The sequence below is a fragment of the Serinus canaria genome, chromosome 4 (genome assembly GCF_022539315.1).
Source record: "Serinus canaria isolate serCan28SL12 chromosome 4, serCan2020, whole genome shotgun sequence".
In the NCBI taxonomy this organism is placed as follows: domain Eukaryota; kingdom Metazoa; phylum Chordata; class Aves; order Passeriformes; family Fringillidae; genus Serinus; species Serinus canaria.
In genome coordinates this window covers 66,056,565-66,076,090 of record NC_066317.1, presented here as the reverse complement: position 1 = coordinate 66,076,090, position 19,526 = coordinate 66,056,565, and the positions used below count along the sequence as shown (strand labels likewise).

Below are 19,526 nucleotides of genomic sequence, written 5' to 3'. Positions count from 1 at the left end.
TGGTTTTTTTTCATTTTCACTGTACATTTTAATGTGGAACAGTTCTGTGGTGTGGTGTGGAATCATCACTGATGGTAAAGAGCCCAGACTCCAAACCAGAGTTCATTCATTCCTTTTGGTTTCCTCAGTGGTCAGAGGGCTCTGTGCACCAACAGGCTCCTTCCTCCTCCAGTGCCAGAAGAGGAAATTTTCATTTCTCTTTTGATTCCTGGTTTATGCTCACAGTAGCAAAGCTGCCTCTTAGAGGAAATAGTGCCTGACTCTTCCTTCCTAAGAGTTTGGGCAGTTTCATTTCTCTGGCATTGCCTATATAATGCAAGTTCTGTTTGAGGTTGGGACTGTTGGAAACTGTGACTGTGTGAATTAATTAAGGTTTTCTTTGCCTTTTGATAACTGACAAGGCAAAGGGGGAAGGCTTTGTGGTATTTTATATAAATCAGTAGTACTTCATTTGAAGCTGATAGAGTTATGCTGAGATAAATATGACATGAAAGCAGAATTATGCTGTGGGTCTTGCAGGAATGTTCTTTTGATGTCCATAGAAACAGTGGAGAAAGAGAGAGCTCAGATTTCTTTTTGTTAGAAGTACATGCAAAATACAGTCAACTGGTAGTCAAAATACCACAGACTGTAAACTTTCTAGAATCCTTTGAAAGTTTTTGTTCTGAAAAGCCGTTATCTCTTAAACCAGGCTTTTCAACATCCCTCCAGCCAAACATCTAAAGTCACGGAGTTCCAAATTGCCTGCCAGCCAGGAGCAGGCTGTAAGGATTGCTAGCTTTGAATGCTGCTGTTGATGATGTTTGTTTTGAAGTCTCACATGTGAGCCTGCCTTGTCCCTCAGGTGAAGTACATCTGCTCAGCCGTGGGCTGCCGCCGCTGGGACGACGAGGAGAGCGAGCAGGAGGAGACGCTGCTGCTGCACCGCACCCAGAAAACCGTCCGGGCTGTGGGGCCACGCAGTGGCAACGAGAAGTGAGTGTGACCTGCTCAGGGACAGTCCTGTGGAGGTGGTGAGGCAGATAAGATGGGAATCAGATCACATTGCTTCCCTCGTCCTTGCTCACCTTGGTTGCAAATACAACACCAGATGAGCGACACTCACGCTCTGAGATGTTTAAGGCAAAAAAGAGCGCGTTTGGTTTTCAACTCTGATATTTATAGAATTCCAAAGGTGACCATGGGTTGGAGAATGAAATTGCCACCTCTCCAACCACACTGGTCAAACCAGCAGTCCATCAATTCTCTCTTCCTCCAGAAAGGAATACAAAACAATCATTATTTACATGAAAAGTGTGTGAGAAGCTCCATTACAAACATGTAAACATCAGAAGGCTCAGAAGAACTTTAGAATAAAGAACAGGGCGACACACCTCAGAAAAGTTTGTCACTGCTGTATTGCACGGGGCAAATGTCACTATGTTTGTTCTAACTGCTGCTTTTGTACAAGAGGAGACAATTTGAAAGCCTTGTTATAATCTACTCGCTTTAAGGTTCTTTTTGTACAAATGGTAGCTGTCTTTGAGGAGGGAGGTTATACATGATGTCTCAAGTTTTCATTTTAAGTTGGTATTTTAAACCATTTCTGAGCTGTAGAAACTGATTCAATCTGTGATTTTTCTAACGCTGTCATATGGAAGTTTTAATACATCAAGATTTCTGTAAAATTACAGACACATATTTTCTGGAAAAAAAACCCAAACCCACTTCATAAAACAGACTTAAAAAGATGGGTTCTGTACATAGATACAAGTAACTGCCCAGCAACATAGTGGAGAATCAGTCATTCCCTGTTCCCCTGCTCCCTCTTCTGTTTGCAGCAGGATGTGACAAGTTGTGAATTTGTAGCCTAGCAGAGAGAACCTAATGAGAACTCAGTAACAGATCAGATGTCTGAGAGGATAAATCTTGGTTTCTGTGTTTCTTGGAGACCGATATTAGGCAGGAGAGGTATGTCAAAACCATAGTATCTAGTCTTGAGTCCCAGAATGCTCTTCTTTGTGGTGAGAAACAGGAGTGATTTCCTGGTGACACCGAAGGGGTAGGAGACATCTGGGGTTTTAATGCAGAGGAAAAAAAGTTTTGTCTTTAATAAATCAACTGAGTGTATAAAATATGACTTTTACCATAAGGGTGTAAATTCTTTAAAGAGCCAGTTAGGGCTCCTGGTGGTTGCCAGACTGATAAGAACTTTTAGGCACTGAAATATACTGTTCAAGAAATATTTACACCTTCATGCTGTCCAAACATGCCACACTTTTCCTGTCTCTATCTTTGTAGGTTCATAAGAATTTAAGAGGTTTTTGCTGTGCAAGAAAACTGTGCTTCTTACACATTTCATTATACATTTTGTCTTTTTTTTTTGGTGTTAACCTATGGGACATGAGCAGTCCTGGTTTCATGAGGTACCTGTCAAGGGACCTGTGTTAGGGTGTATGTGGGGTTAAACAAAAAAATCATAGTCCCTTCCCCAGTTTGAAAAATCTTACATTTCCAGTTAAATCCACCTAATTAGTGAAGAGAAAACTGGCTTGTTAGAATGCTGCTTCCTAACAGCTTTGTACTTGCTGCTTTCATCAGCTACAGAATGTTTTCTTACTAGGCAGACCCAGCTCTAGTACTTGCTGATTTTAATTTTCCCCTTGATACACTAAACCTTAAGTGCCACTGGCCCTACTTTGCCAGTTTTTTTCTCAGTTCATCCATCACGTTGGACAACATTTCTCAGCTTGTTTGATTTGTGTTCTGGATTAGCACTTCCCTCCTGGTACAGTTTTGTTCATTTGACAATCTGAGAGTTTACAGTGAAAATATGGGCCAAATTCAGGTAATACAGTTTAGAAAACTTCTGCACAGAGGACCTGGGGCTTCCTTGGAATATAAAAGCTGTTTCTACAAAGGTTTTCTCTTTTTCTTTGAGGTGGAATTTCAGTGTTGGTCACTTTGAGCTGCGCTATGTCCCAGATATTGAAACTAGAGCAGGATACATTGAGAGCGATTTTAAATCAACTACGAACAAAGAAGAAACAAAAATTATTTCAGAGGTGGATGAGCAGGAAGCTATGATGAAAGACACAGTGATAAAGGTCTCTGTGGCTGACTGGAAGGTGATGGCTTTTAACAGACGAGGAGGACATCTGGAATGGGAATACCAGGTAGGGGGAAAGACAGAATATTAAATATCACAAGAGTGGATGTTTTGAAGATGTCTTTCATCTTTGGTTTCAGGCACTGTCTTTGTAAAGGAGCACACATCTGCTTGTAATTTTTTAACTGAAGTTCTGACTTTGAGCTGCTGCATCTGTTACAAAAATTTAAACAAGAAATTTAAGCACTTTGTTTTTTATTCTTATTTAATAGCTCATTAATACAACATTGATTTTCCAATTACCTCTCTCCTCTTCAGTTTTGCACTCCAATTGCTTCTGCATGGCTGCTTAAGGATGGCAAAGTAATTCCAATCAGTCTGTTTGATGACACAACTTACACAGCAAATAACGAGGTACCGGAGGATGAAGAAGATCTTGTGGAAGCTGCCAGAGGGGCCACAGAATCCAGTGTCTATTTGGGTGAGACACCAACTGCAGCATTTTCTGTAGTAAACATTATTCATTTCTCTGTTGAGGTTGTAGTAAAGCAAATCTTTTTGTACTGGTAAATTTCAAACCCATAAATCTTTTCCATCTTGATTCTGAAATGTTCTTTGCTTTGTAGTTTCAGTACATTGGAGGTGACTAAAAGTCTTGAAACTTTATAAGACAGGTTGGCAGCTAAAAAAGCAGCCTTATTGCCCATTAATTTGTACACTGATTGCAGAAACATACTGTGAGGAAAATTCAGGTAAGAATTTACATGGCTTAGTTTTCATCCAGCTGTCAGGATCCGTTGGATGTGGTTTGTGACAATTTGAAATAGAGTGGCTGGAGATCCTCCTCCTCAGCTGTCTGTCTCTGGGAGGTAAATGTGCTTCAGTTTCCTAAGACTTGGTTTGCCTTAAGCCTTTTTCTCTAAGTCTTTGCACCTTGTAGCTTTCCAGTTAATGGTTAGAATAACAGATGAAGAATAAGACTAGGAAGAAGACAGATTGTTGCAGCCTTCCTGGTAATGGCTGTTTTGTGCAGCATTAACAACGGTAGAAATTTTGAAGGAGGTCTTACTTCTGCAAATCCCAAACTCCTTTATAGCTCTTAAAAATTGCTGGCATTTTCCTGTAGCACCAGCTTTGGAGCAGTAAAAATGAGATGTTCTGAACTCTTGCTTTCCTAGAACAGAGGGATGATATTACTTGAATTCATCCAGCTTAGCAATCAGAGTCAGTATCTCAGGTTCTCAGAATAAGAAGGAATATTTTCAGAAATGTTGTTAACCATGTGTTTTGACTAGACAGTTTTATTCCAGGGGTGAAGAGAACCAAATCTAAAGAGTAATACACTTCCTTGTTTATTACTTAGGTATGTTCAGGGGCCAGTTGTATCTTCAATCATCAGTCAGAATTTATGAGAAATTCCCAAACAACCCAAAGGCTCTGGAATCCAGGAATGATAATGCAATTATTCCTCTTCCCAAAATCAAATGGAAACCTTTAATCCGTAAGTAACAATCCAGAGTTTAATTTATTACCTTAGCTCAGAAAAGACAGGGCATCTTTCTGGTTTCCAGTATGTTTCAAACTAGTGTGATGTTTCCAACTGTAAACTACTTCAGAAATATCTCTGTGCTTTAATAAGTGTTAATTTTTTTCTAATCAAATATTTAATATCTGTTTTCTTTTGCTATGGATTTGACAGTCTTTGTTAGTAATTAAGTGTTGGGTCTTCTTAATCAAATTTTTCAACAAAAAGAGGAGGAAGTTTTTTGCAGTGATGTGAATATGAGTGAATTGACTTGTCAAGGGAGAAATGTTTAAGTAACTGTTACCTTATAGTGCCTTTCTTAATGTTTCCTTCTATGAAATTTACTTCTCATTACCTTATTCAAGAGGCATTTCGTAAGATTATGCAATTGGAGCTCTCTTTAAATTAATGTGAGAACAGAATTTTACAAACAATTGACATTTTATATACTCTGCAGAATAAGCAGTCTGTACTTAAAATAGAATTCAGAGAATTTTGTCTTTTCTGTGCTTAGAGTCTCCTTCCAGGACTCCAGTGTTGGTGGGCTCTGATGAGTTTGATAAGTGTCTCAGCAATGACAAGTATTCTCATGAGGAATACAGCAATGGAGCACTGTCAGTTCTGCAGTACCCATATGGTAGGTGAAGTTCCAGACTTTAAAGTGTTTCAACTACCCAGCTTTTATTATCTGGGAACTTCAATAAATGACCATTTGCTAGACCTTAAATACGGGTATTTTTAAAAATATTTATTGAATTAGGAAATTATTGCCCAAAGTAGGATTTCCAGATTGCAATGTAGGTACAATTAGTGCCACATAAAGCACAACAGAGTACCAGGAATTGCCTCTGAAGAGCTGTTGTGTGTGCTGCTGTTGCCACTGAGAGTTGTTTGGAGTGGAAAAATCTTGGGAAATTCTTTTTCCAGCATTTACTGACAGTGTTGGAGACTCAGGGTGGTTGTCACAAATTTTCCATATGGAAGATATTCTGGTTCAAAGCTAGGGAGACCTGGTTGCTGTCCACAACCTTAATTAACTGAATTTGCTTTTGTGCTGGAAATAAAAACACCCCATGTCATATCTGTTGAGGAGACCTATTAATGAGAAGCCAAAGTTGTTTTGTGAGTACCTCCAAGTAAATCTATGTTCTCTTTGTGTGTTTCATACACAGATAATGGTTATTACTTACCCTACTACAAGAGGGAGAGAAACAAGCGTAGCAACCAGATCACAGTTCGATTTTTTGACGACACAAATTACAAGAACATTCGCAAAAAGGATCCTGTTCTTCTGCTCCATTGGTGGAAGGAGATTGTTGGCACCATTTTGTTCTGTATCGTGGCCACCACCTTCATTGTGCGCAAACTCTTCCACCCCCACCCTTACAGCAGAGTAAGTGTTCTCAGAATCAGAGTAATTTTCAGAATCAGAGTAATTTTTTCAGAATCCCAAATACAGAAGGAATTATTTTAGTTGTTTCTTTCAATTTGGGCTCTGTACTGAGTAATATTAATAAGTTAATAACTAATGAGATAACAAAATCAAAAGCCTAAATTTATTGTTTAATCTGTGTGTGAAGGCTGCCAGCTGCCACATACAATTTGCTTAACTGCTTCAGCAAGCAGATTAGACTGCTTCTGACGTGTCTGGAGATATTTGTTTAATGCCATATCTAGGGTACAAACCAGGCTCAGGCACTCAAGGACTTGATTTTGTTTGTTTGTTTGTTTTGTTCTTGTTTTGGAAATCCTTGTTAGCTGCGGAAGGAGTCTGAAACACAGTGTCAGACTGATTGTAAGTATGAGCCCACTTGTGGAGACATTAAAGACAACAGCTGGAGTGATGCCAAGAACTCTGGATATGTGTCAAGGTGAGGTCTGTTCAACACAACATAAACAGGGTGTTTAATCAGTGTGGCTATTAATGCTGTCTGGAGATAGAAAGAGTAGGTGTTCACCTGTTCTTACCTAGGAACTCCCAGTCCTCTGACTTCCTGGGAGAATCAGCAACTGGCACAAAGGACTCTGTGACCCCATTACTCTTGGGAGATTGCAGTTATGATTAGTCTCAGAAATTCCAGAGAGTCAACAGGTTACATGTGATCAGAAGTATTGCTCTCATAGTTCTTGCTGATAAGCAAAATGGGAGATTGATCTGTGTAGTTCCTAATCGGTGTTTACTCCATCTGTTCCTGTGTTTATGGTGTAAGGAAGAGAAAGACAGTTGCAGATGGAAGCAGATGACATCTTATATACTCTGCAGAATAAACAGTCTAAACTTGAAATACAACATTTATTGGTTTTACAAAGGAGTTGGTTAAGACAGAAGGCTTAATAGGGGCATGCCATTATGCTCCAGAGCAAATGTGACCATTTCCTGTACATTTGTAACTCAATGGAAGGAAGAACTGGAGTGTTTAAAATGAGGAAGAGTAAGAAAAGTAGTGATACGTAAGAACAGTGATGTTTTGGATGGGATGTTGTGCTAGTTTTGCATTAACTGATTTGTGGTGAGGAGGGAAAAATGTCAGGGCTAGAAGGTCTAGTTGCAGAAACAGTTATTTGGGGTAGGGTTAAAGGCAAATCATGATTTAGAAAATACTCAGCTGTAGAAACATGGGCTATATACTCAGGATCCAGTAGGCATGCAACCTGGTGTTCTGAAAAACCTCTCCAGTTTTCCAGTGCATGCAGAATGGACCCTGCTAGCCTGTGATAGGCTCAATATAAATACACATTTAGCAACTGTCCATTTCATAGATAGGGAATTGCTCACAGTGGGTGAGCAGGGAAAAAAAAATGCTGCACATGTTTTGCCTGTACAAAACGACCTCAGTCATGGTCATAAATGACTTTATTTTTCTGTCTATACTAATGCATTTTTCTCCTCTATCCTCCCTCCCTTCTGCTATCCCTTCCTCACACCCCTCTCTTCCCAGATATCTGACAGATTTTGAACCAATCCAGTGTCTGGGTCGTGGAGGTTTTGGAGTGGTTTTTGAAGCCAGAAATAAAGTAGATGACTGCAACTATGCCATCAAGAGGATCCGATTGCCCAACAGGTACTGAATGGATTTGTTGGGACACAGAATCATGAATGAATGATGGGATTCCATCCTACACAGAGCCATCTGCTCCTGAGCTGATTTCCCAGCTATTTCATTAGGGTGAATGACATACTTTTAAAGGGGGCTATCTCACGGTTGGCACAGAGAATTTGGCATATGCAGGCCCAGCAGAGCTGACCTGCTTGGCTCAAACACTTCATCACAGATCCCTTTGTGGGGATGCTGCTCCTCAGGGATTTCCTTGCTGAATGGAGCCTTTGCTAACAGGAGCAGTTATTGTAGTGCTGTTAATGTGCTTCTCTCCTTCCTCTCCTTACCTTTCCTACTCCACATCCTTTTTCTTTTCTCTCTCCCTCACCTCCTTTCTTGACTCCATTTGCCCATTTGTTTCATTTTCTGGTCCCACAACCCCTACCTTTTCTCTCAGTCATAGGTGGCCAAGCCCTGCTGCTGGATTACCCTACCCAGAGCTTGCAGCACTTCTTTTAGTGGGAGATGGGAGACACTGCTGCTGAAAATCTCAAGTTAGAACAGCAAGAGGGAGGGGGTAAAGCTATGAAATCTAGAATTGCTATTTTTTTGAATGTGTTAAATAAGCATAACTATTTAAGATTAAAGGATTTGTTCCGAAATTTAAGGTAGCCTAAATTCTTCTTTTCCAAGCATATTTTAAACTTTTAAATAAAATCATCAGACTTTATTTGATCCAGTTACAGTCTTATGAAGAGAGATAAATTCCTTCAGTAAGATAGGAGGCTGCCTGCTTTCGTGTCCACAGAACAGAAATAGTCCTTATGCAACCTCCTTACCTATTGCCAGTTAAAAAACAAATACTAAGGTATTGCTGTCTGTCTTGTGTGTCAGTGTCTTCTACATCCCTGTAGGATATTTCTCTTTAAAATCTTTTCTTCGATCCTTGAGAACAGTTAAGAGGAAGATTAATTTCTTCTTGTTTTTGCTGCCTGTAATTATATGAAAAGGGAAGACTAAATATTGAGCTATTATGAGCACATTCTGCTCCTCCACACTTCTAAGCTAAAGGAGTTACTCTGGGGATTCAAGACATATTTTTGTTTTGATGTGAAAAGCAATGCTGTTGGCCTGGTGTACACTGGGGCAGCTTTGATTAAATTCCTTTGCAGAAATTTTTGTGCTGTGCTGTTGCTTTTTTTGACCATGTCTCTTCTCACCCCAAACCACAGGGAGCTGGCTCGTGAGAAGGTGATGAGGGAAGTCAAGGCTCTGGCTAAGCTCGAGCATCCAGGGATTGTTCGGTATTTCAATGCATGGCTGGAAGCTCCCCCTGAGAGATGGCAGGAAAAGATGGATGAGCAGTGGCTAAAAGATGAAAGGTAACTCATGGGGCTCTTCTTTAAAATTCAATTTGAGATTGTGTGTCAAGAGAACTAGAAAACTGGTAGAGGATCCAGGAAGATGGAGACACTATCTAGGAGAGAGATGGTTGTTAACTTAGCCTGCCAACTTTTCAAATGAACAGATACAAATATATCACCCTTCTGCATAAAGTTCTTGATTTATGTGTCCTCTCTTGTGTTAAGGTCCTTCTTTCAGCTTAGGAAACATTATGTGGTTTTTAATTGAACTTGTGTAGCTGAGCCTTTTGGTGGTTGGAAGGTTGGAGCATTGCTGCTGTGATTCACTTGCAAACTTTGGCATCTCTGCCTTCTTTGTTCCTTTCTACTGCTTTCTTCCTCTTCATTGTCTTCAGTTAGATGGACCTGATACAGTACTCCAAGAATTAAATAAATGTATTTCACTAGAAATACATGAGGGATAATCAGACTGAGGATTTGTGAAGCTTGGTAGAAGTAGGTTAAAAATGGAAAATTAGGTAAAGGAGGTAGAGAATGTGAAGAGAGAGGAAAAAGTGGGTGTGTGCTGGCATTTACAGAACGAGGCCTAATACAAGACTGCTGGGTGGTTTCATAATAACATCTTAACATGCCTCACAGTTTTTAGAATACAGCGACCTTTATATTTCAGGCATCAAATTAACATTTCACAGCTGTAATTCTTTTAAGGCACTTTAAATAGTCCTTGCAGTGCCTGTTCCAAAGGGCTGGATTTTTTCAAACTGAAGATGAGCCTGATTGCACATTAGGAATCCAGGCAGTGGAGCTTGTTAAATATTCCTTTATCAACACTTTTGCCTCAATGAGAAAACGTTATCCTTGCTAAGACACAGATGCTGGTTATTGGTGATTCCCACACTTGGGTAGTCACTCCTTGTTGCAGTATGATGCAGGTGTCAGGGGTGGCAGTTGTTAAAATCTGGGTTTTCAGAAGTGCATTTCTAGTGAAATGATTGGAATCTACTACAATTTCTCTAGTATTGATCTCTCAACTTTGTCCTTCAGCACTGATTGGCCACTCAGTTCTCCCAGCCCAATGGATGTCCCATCATTTAAGATCACTACAGAGCCATTTTCAGCAAAGGAACACATTGAAGTTACTGCAGATTCATCAGAGAGGGTGAGGTCTGTGGGGATACCCTGTGGTCAGTCAGATTCATCTGGAAGCCAGTTTTCCCCTCTGGAATTTTCTGACACGGACAACAGGGACTTGCAGCGCTCAGAAGATCCACTATTAAACCTTCAGGACAGTGTCCTTACAGGCTGTGATGTAGAAGACAGTACTATCAACAGTAATGAGCTGGGACACTCCTTGGAAATCTGTTCTTCAGCTGTTCCTGTTGTACATCTGAAGGAAGGGACCTCCTCCTCTATTGTGTTTGAGGATTCTGGCTGTGGAAATGCCTCCAGTAAGGAAGATAAAGTTGATGTTTCACATAATGAGAGTCCTTTTGAGGATAAAGGGAAAAGTACAAAGGAATCTGATAACAAGAAATCTGCTTCAGGAAGTCCCCTCTCTGTTTCTCCTCCAAGGCCAACGAGTTTAAGCCTGGACCTTTCTAAAAACACTGCAGAAAAAGTGAAGCCCACCTCTCCAAAGGTGTATCTGTACATCCAGATGCAGCTCTGCCGGAAAGAGAACCTCAAAGACTGGATGAGCAGAAGATGCACCATAGAGGAGAGGGAAAGGACAGAGTGTCTGCAGATCTTTCTGCAGATTGCTGAAGCTGTTGACTTTCTGCACAGCAAAGGATTAATGCACAGGGATCTCAAGGTTTGTATCCATAGGTTGCTGTATGTGGGATGAATGTGGCACTGCAGACAAAGCCTGCCAAAATAGCTGACTCCTCTCAGTGACCTCAGCATGGGTGTTAAAAAAGCTGAATTAATGTCTGTACAATAATCTGGAGGTGCAGTGCTCCAGGAAATAAATATTCATCACTTGTTACTGCAATTAAAGTCTTTCTTACAGCAAGACTTCTTGTACCTGGCACAGATCAGTGGCATTTGTCCTGTGGTATTTTTAATTCATGTTCTTTGTACAGGGTTGTTCAGTGCTGAGCTGTATGACAAAGCTATTTTGGATCCTGTTCTACTATTTCAAGTGAAGCAGATAATTGGCAGTGTGGAGCTTGTAGTTGGACTTGATCTTAAAAGTCTTTTCCAACCTAAATTATTCTGTGATTCTAATTCTGGTATTTTCCTTCTTTCTATAGCAATATAGCCCAAAAGGAGCAGTGTTACTCTTGGTTAGAGAAAGTAAATATTAAGCAGTACTTCTCTGGAATTGAAAAGTAAAGTGCCCTGGAGCAGAATTGTGAGCCACTGCCAGCTATCACAGTGAAGCTTTCTGAAGGATTCACAGTATTTTTTATGTCTCATAGCATCCAGACAGGGAGGACTGGGAAAGGTGGTTTGCACCTCTGGTGTTTAGTGTAACTGAAGTCAGGAGTAACTTGTCCCTTTTCTTTCATTTTGTTCATGATCCTTCTATGCTAGTGCCTGATCTTGCTCTCACTTAAAGCACTGGAAGTGTCAGTATGTGTTACCAAATAAATAAATTTAATTGAAGAGCCCAACTAGAGTTGGTTTTATTAGGCCTAGCTCTGAGAAATTGATCCCTTTTGCCAAATGTAGACAGTTCTGTTTCTCTCTTCTTGTTTGAGGAGGCATTAGTAGCCTACCTCAGTGGAGTAATTACTGAAATGATTGTGGCTTCTCAGATGGTAATTTGGCATCAGCAGAAGCAAAAGGTAAAAAATACCATGTCAGATGTGCCAGTAAAAGGAGGTTCAAATTAAATAATCCTCAAAGGATATGTCAGAGTTAGAAAAACTCTTAACAGCCCTTCCAAGTATTTTCTTTTCCCATCAGCATTAGGCAATTACCTTGAACCAGTTATCTGACAAATCTTTAGTGCTTGAGAAACTGACCATAAAAGTAATTAAATCCCTGTACTAATTCATTGCTAGACATGTTAATTAATAACCTTTCTTAACAGTACTGTCAGGTGTAGCCCTCTGCAGTCTTCACTGAGCTCACTGTTCAGTAAACCTTATTTAGATCTCTTAAAACTTTATTTGTCTTAATCAGGTGTGGAGCGTTTTGTTGGAACATCTTAAAAGTTCAGTCCTGGCAGCAGTTTGAACAAGAGATTTAATTTTGTTTACTTGGTATAACCAACTTGGAAACAACCTCTCTGGATGAACACCTTCCTCCTTCAGGAAACTTTCAATGCTTGTATAGATGTTATTCTTGGATCCCAAAGTTTATTTGTCTGTTATGTGTTAATTTGGTCAAAATAACAGCCAGTTTATTTAATTCTTTTCTATACTTTCTGATTCAGAAGCTCCTGGGAAGAGATCTCATCTAATTTTGGAATTTGTCCAAGAGGTTGGTCATGCAGCCCTGAGTTGGTGCCAGGACCAACAACTGAATAACCTGCAAATTTGCTTTGGCTTGGCTGCAGGCAGAGCTCAGTGATAGCAGAGGCCAGTTCTTGCTCCCATTGGCACCAACAAAAGCTGGTAGAGCTGTGTGAAAATAAATTTCTGTAAGGGCATATTAAAAGATCCAAGAAGTAATCTAAATATTTAAATTAACAGTGCACATTAAAATGCATTAATTAGGCTCCTGCTAATCAGGGATACTGCAATGACAAGATGGCAGGAATTTATGTGGGCAAGTGAAGAGGTCACAGTTCAGATTCTTTTGAAGAAAATGAAGTGCAGAAACAAAAGTCTGCCTGTCAAGTGAATTTACTGTTATTCCTAGGATAAGCTGTCGGTCATGCTTGGCAGCTCAAAGGAAATTATCAGTTTCACAGAACTGCAAGAACAGTCTTGGATACATTTTGCAGCATTAATTGAATTAAACAGAGTATTCCAGATGTATGAGAAGCTTATTCATGTGAAAAAATGAGAAGTCTTATTCTGACTGAAGAATATGGAGAGAAATTTCTTTGTGCAGGTGGCAAGGTAACTAAACTAGAGGGTGGTTGTATTTGATTGTACTCTGCTGAGTATTTAAATAAAGGTGCTTCTGCCTTAGGCTTTTTTATTCTCCTAAATGTGATCTTGATGGTTTATTTTTGCTGGTATTTTGCAATAGCAGAGAGTCCATTCCCCTTATTTGTAGAAACTATGTGCCAGCCTGTTCAAAGACAGTCAGTGTGCAGCCAGAGAAGTATTAAAATAAACTTTCTGTTAGGAGGAGTTTTTCCCCAGGAAGAAGACAAATCTTGCCTTGTATGTTTGTAGGAGGAGAATGGAGATCAAGGCAATAGGATACAAACTCCTCATGAAGATTTTATTCCTTGAGCATTAAAATTCTGATATCAAAACTTCTAACCACGCTGTGGGTGTGCACTGGGGGTTGGTGTTCTGTAGATGCTTCAGCCAGAGCCTGGAAACACTGTGGGTTTACTGAGCAGTGGCTTTTGTGCCCTGAATGCACTGTGACTCCAGAGGGCTGGACATTCATTACAGGGAAATACAGTGGGGCTTAAAACTTGCTCAGAAAGCAGAGGCAGGATGTGGGCACTGTGGAACTGTTTCTCTAGTGCTTCCCTGAGAGCGTCCCTCAGAAAAGAGTCCTTTTCTCTGTCTTGTTTCTTGTGCACACAAAGGTTTGTCTTTAACTGAGGAAGTCAGATGGACTTTGTAATATGGTCCTTTATCTTCTGGAAAACTATTGCCTTCTGTCTGTCTGCCTGCTCCTGCTGCAGGGATGGTGTCAGCAAAGCATAGCCCACGTTCTCCCAGCCTTGAGGGCCAGGAGCTCTGTGAGGACCTTGCCCAGCACCACCTGTCTCTTCACAGCTTGGCCCTGTGCAGCATCCTGCTGCTTCCTTCCCCTTGCAGGATCCATCTGTTCTTCTTCCCTTCTGTGTCTGTATTTGTAACCCAGCTGGAGTGGTTATATTTCAAGGGGATAATCATTCTTTTGGTGGGTGCTGTTCTATCAGCCAGGAAGCAAATTTCTTGAAAAACTGTCTTGGATGTGCACCACTGGCCAAGGGAGAGCTCTGTTCCAGTCTCTTTTATCAGTAGGCTAAGCCAAGGATGGAGGAGTGTGGCAAACAAGCTAAAGGAGAGTTAAGCCAGATCATCACTGTTGCTGCCTCTATGAATTGCAAAGTTCTTAAGCTTCTATCAAAAATAAACTTTTAATTCTGTTATGCAAACAGCAGTTCCCATGCTAAACTGCTCAGTTACAATGAAAAGCAGACCTTGTTCCCCTTGTATCTATAACACTGAGATGATGTGCTGTGGTTAGTAATACAGCAAACTACTGGTTAGTAATACAGCAAACTACTTTAGCACTTAATGATTAAAATACAGAAGGCCAGGAGATAGAACTGCAGCATGTGGTGTGAAAGTGTCATGTGGGCTGGATCACTTACCTGTGCTGTTCCCAGCAGTGTTGACTCTGTGCTCCTCAGCAGAGCTGTGTGCTGCTGGTAAACCTTTGCTGAATGACAAGAAATGAGCAGTCTGAGCTTCAGGAAGAGACAATGGTTAATGCAGGAGAAATTCCTTTTTCATGAATAGTTAAAATTCTTAACTGCTGTTCTTCAGCACTTTAATGAGTGTTTTTAACCTTGACAGCTTTGAGTTAGAACCAAGTGTTACAAGCACTGAAACACAGACACTTGTTTGTTAATTACTTTTTCCTTTTTACCTCTCTGTTTTCTCAGCCTTCCAATATATTTTTCACAATGGATGACATAGTAAAGGTTGGGGATTTTGGACTGGTGACTGCTATGGACCAAGATGAGGAGGAGGAATCAGTTCTGACCCCAATGCCAGCTTATGCCAGGCACACAGGACAAGTAGGGACCAAACTCTACATGAGCCCGGAACAGGTTTGTGCTCTCTTCTCTCAAGCTGTGCTTGGCAGTGCTCAGAAGAGCCCTGAATTTTTGGGATCTCAAAGATCAGGCATTCCTAGTAAACCATTGCAATCAAGGCACTTAAATTCTTTCTCATCAAAATAAGAGTTTTGAGCTAAATTGAATTCCAAAATGAATATTTAAATGTATATATTTGTTACAACAAAAACAGTGGCTGATTATTTCAGACTGAATGCATTCATTTTTCTTGCTTTTAAAGCAGTATAGGAAGGTAACTGTAAAAGATTCCACTTAATTGAGGAAGGGCACACTCTTGTACATGAGGTTAAGCAAGGTGAAATATTTTGCTTTGCAGCACAGAGGAGCTGAGGATCAGAACTTTGCTCCCTGGTGCTCATTGCTGAAGTTCACCAACGTTCCTGTGCTGCAGCCTCCAGCTCTGCACAGGGCTGGTGGCTTGCACAGGTGAACTTGCAAGGGTGATGTTTACTTTGTAGATAATTGCATGCAGTACCTTGATTACCCTGACCCTGACTTTGCCTTCTCAGATCTGTGGCAACACCTATTCACACAAGGTGGATATCTTTTCTCTGGGACTGATTCTCTTTGAGCTGCTCTACCCCTTCAGCACACAGATGGAGAGGGTCAAGGTATGTGTGGTGTTGGGTTATCTTCAGTTGGAGCATTTGTGTAAAACAGCTATTTGCTTGGTGAAATGCTGGCAAGAGGTTCCTGTCCTGTTTTCTTTGGAGAAGAGCCTTGCAGCTAGGAGCACAGCTTCTTTATCAGCCTTGTACAGACCCCCTGAATCACTGAAAATAAAGTGCAGTCTTCCTAATGTCTGTGGTTGAATTGAGGCTTTAATTTCTTTACAAAGCTCCTCTGTTCTGAAGCCAGGTAAGAGAAACTATTGAACTACAGTATCCAAGAACTCAAGCAATAAATATAGCTTGTGACTTTAGGCCTGCCAGCTTGGTTTACATTCAAGAATTGGAGCCATGCTGTGCATTTTGATTATTTCTTCCTTGATTTGCATTTGCATTTCTTCCTTCATTTGCATCTGCATCTGAAAAATGGCTGTTCCTTTTCCGATAGTGAGTCTGAGCTGAGAGTGTAGCTCAGCTTCAAGCACAGTCTTCCCATAACTGCTGCCTTTCATTGCAGCAGATGTGAATTTGGGGTGTTTAATGGTGCATTACAGCTCCTGCTTGCTCTTAAAATGTGAGATCCATCTTGCTCAGGAGCAAGTTCATGGAGAACAGGGGCTACGGCCAGAAAGGTCTCTCCTCTGTGACAACCAGTGACCTGTTTGGGAAAGAAAGGGTCATTAAAACTTGTATTTATCATTTGAATGTGCTTGGGGGCATTACATTCTCAGGTGAAGATGGAGTAGGTTTAGCAGAGAGCTAAAAAACAACTTGAACAGCAGCCTGACCAAGTGCTTCATCTGTTGCATTCTCTTGATTAAGATGCTCTGGCTTTTAATGGCACAAAGAGTACAGTCCAGAGGAGGAATTTGTGTTTAATTTGAACCTCTGGCTCTGAAATCAGTTTCAGTTTCTCTAAATCAGTTTTACTGAAACAAAATACCTGGGAAAGAGCCATCCTGGATTCTCAGTTCTCTTGCAGCAGTGATTACAGGCTTTGCCCTTCCAGTTTCTCTCCTGAGAATAGAAGCAAAGCAAGTGATCAGAATTAAACCTAAATTCCATCTAATTTGAATTTTTTACTTGAAGAGAGTGTTAAAAGAGTGCCCTGACTTTCCAGGATTTTTGCTGTCATTTCACTCTTTTTGCTAAAAAGAAACCCCTGCCCTTTCATTGCTGGGTTCTGGAGTTTGGCTGCCTCAGTAGCTGTTTCTGAGTTGTTACACTGAGGTTTTCATTGGCATCAGCCAAGCATTATTAGCACTGCTTGCTGAAGCAAAACATGCTCTGCCTGACCAAGTAACCCAGCAAATTCTAGGAATTTGTGACAACTGGCTGGAAAAATCCCCAGAGGTGGAGCGTGAGAGCTGCCTCTGTCTCAAGCTGTGAGCAGTTAGTCAGTAGCAGTGCAATTTATTTCCAAGTGACATGCTGGAAAAAAGATCACTAAATGCAGACTGAACTGACAGAAAAGGAGAAAAGTTTTCTGAAGCATTCTAATGTCATCAAACTCAGTTCTCTTGAACAGGAGTTTGGCTGTTGCACTATTAACAGGTCACTTTATATTTCCAATAGAGTAATAGTGAAATTAATTTTGATTTAACTTTAGAACTCTGGTATTTTGTGCTCAAACTTTTGTAAAAGGAGATCCTTCAAAAACAATTGAAGTGTTAAATACTGTACTTCTGGCTGAACGTGGGAAAAACACTGTCACTAGATGGAGCCAGTGGCCTTTGTATGAAAGGAGCACAGAAATACCTAACACAACTGCTTTTCAAACTGCTGATAAATCTTCTCATTCCTCCTTAAATATTAAACAAAGACTGGTGCTTACATTGATAATGCAGAGACAATCATTTCGTGTTTCTTAATACTGGTGTAGGCCATCCTGGAGTTATGGGTGGTGCACAGTTTGTTGATTTTGTTCAGCTAAAGTGAGAAAGTTCAAGTTCATGTATCTGATTGATTTAAAACTGCAGAGATGACAATTCTTGTAGCACAACTCCTCCTGTTGCAGGCTCAATACCTAGGGAAGCAGCAGCTCACCTGTTCAACTAGGTTGTGATTTTTAACCACTGAAGCAACGCTTTAAAACAAAGGATTTTCTTTCAAGCAGGCTTATTTCTTTGCATAATTTGCATATTTTTGAAGGGCAGGGTAATATTATTAAGGAATTATATTTTGGAAAAGTTACATGTCATTCTTCATATTTTTGCAGACCTTAAGTGATGTTCGAAATTTGAATTTTCCACCATTGTTCACTCAGAAATATGCACAAGAGGTAGGTACAGCTGATGCTATTAATTACAGCCTTTTCATTAATAATTGTAGTTTTTTTCTTTTTACTTTCCAGTTGCTTTGTAAGTGAAAATGGAGAAAGCAGGTCGCTTTCATGTTACTAAGATGCATTTCCCTATCCCAGTACTTTTCTACATTTCATAGCTATAATGTTGCAATAGTGGGCACAGTGACACTTCTGTCACAGTGTTCCTCCAGGAATACATTTTTACTTGGCTTCCCTTTGTCACTTACAGTCATTGATTTCACATACATCCTGTCATGATTTCCTGCAACAAATCCATATTCCCAAAGAGAAGGTGCAAAGCTTCAGGCAGGTAAAGGAGAGGCTCATGGTAGCACCATGGCTGTATGGGATCCCCTCCAAAACTGGACCTCCCAAGAGGGAAATCACATGAGCCTATTGTGCTGTGTTCTCATTAGTTAGCTCTGTAAAGTGATGTGGTGGCAGGGAAAGAGGAGGTGATGTCCAAAACCTCCCCAGTAAAAAGCTGAGGTGCTTTCAGGTGTTCAGGGTATCTTCAGACCAGTGGCCAAATGAGACCAGCCTTTCCTGCTCTACAGCTGAAGGCTGCCTGGGAGAAGGGGCTGTGCTGTGCTCAGCTGGAGCAGGACACTAATTCTGATTAAATTTGAAACAAATATTCAGACTACTTGTATATTTAAAGGAAAAATTTGTATTTGCCATGAGAGAAATTCATGGCTAAATATGTGATGGCTAAACATGAATCTAAAAATTACATAAAAATTATGTATCATATATTTAATTTTGATTGCAAACAATGTGAAGTTTTTTATAACTCTATTAAACCTTCAGTCCAATGACAGTAAAGACACTTTAGGAGATGCACAGTGATACATTTTAAAATATTTAGTGCATGTCTAACACCTGAGCCAAATAACACCCAAATAACTCAGCAAGGAGCTGGGGGTATTTTCCACTAGTTCACAGAGCCACAGCTGACACCAGGACATGAAGTGAGGAAGAGTTCATGGATTGGTTCATGTAATATGTGTCATGTTTTCTTTCAGTACACCATGGTGAAGGACATGCTGTCTCCAAGTCCCACTGAACGACCAGAGGCTGCAGCAATCATAGAAAATCCTGTCTTTGAAGACTTGGAGCTCCCCCCCAAGCCCGTGCTCAGGCAGAGGTCACGGACAATGAGCCTATCAGGAAATAAACATTCCAGACAACCAAGCAAATAACTATCCTCAGGATCACTTCTTCCACTCGGCAGGTTTCACAGGGATTGTTCAGCAGAAGGATCCTATGATGCAGAATGTTTATCTTGGGAATAGTTTACTTCAGCTTTTTTTGCCATGTTTAATGTCTAAGACGTGTTGGACAGAATTTTGTTTACTTTGACAGCCAAGGAAGCCCAGTAACCAAACCTTTCACATTCCATTCTCCTTACCTTTGCTCTCCTAAGCGGACGGGTCCAGCTGCTGTGCTTGCCAATATTGTGCTCCATTATCCTTTTTTTGGGGGGGTTTCATGGGTTTTTTTTGAAGCTTGTAAATGTCAGCTTGCTGGGTGAGTGAGAGATCTGTAACATGTAAATAGAATTAAAATACTGTATTTTTATAGAGCAAATTACAGTCTCTAAACCTAGTGAGTGTCTATCCGGGTCACTTGCTCTTTGGTGAAATGAAAGTGATTTTGAAATTAA

General features: G+C 40.5%; 1 protein-coding gene across 1 annotated transcript in view; it reads left to right on the top strand.

Moving 5' to 3' along the window:
* Positions 1–19,526, top strand: part of EIF2AK3 (eukaryotic translation initiation factor 2 alpha kinase 3) — a 42,569-nt gene extending 23,043 nt beyond the window's left edge. Inside the window, exons 4-17 of the mRNA XM_009098551.4 lie at positions 845–975; positions 2,921–3,155; positions 3,407–3,569; positions 4,452–4,589; positions 5,128–5,250; positions 5,786–6,006; positions 6,372–6,484; positions 7,553–7,675; positions 8,884–9,033; positions 10,060–10,828; positions 14,753–14,920; positions 15,457–15,558; positions 17,774–17,836; positions 18,886–19,526. Coding sequence (XP_009096799.2) covers positions 845–975; positions 2,921–3,155; positions 3,407–3,569; positions 4,452–4,589; positions 5,128–5,250; positions 5,786–6,006; positions 6,372–6,484; positions 7,553–7,675; positions 8,884–9,033; positions 10,060–10,828; positions 14,753–14,920; positions 15,457–15,558; positions 17,774–17,836; positions 18,886–19,062 — 2,676 coding nt within the window. The 3' untranslated portion in view covers positions 19,063–19,526. The remainder of the gene's footprint in view (positions 1–844; positions 976–2,920; positions 3,156–3,406; positions 3,570–4,451; positions 4,590–5,127; positions 5,251–5,785; positions 6,007–6,371; positions 6,485–7,552; positions 7,676–8,883; positions 9,034–10,059; positions 10,829–14,752; positions 14,921–15,456; positions 15,559–17,773; positions 17,837–18,885) is intronic.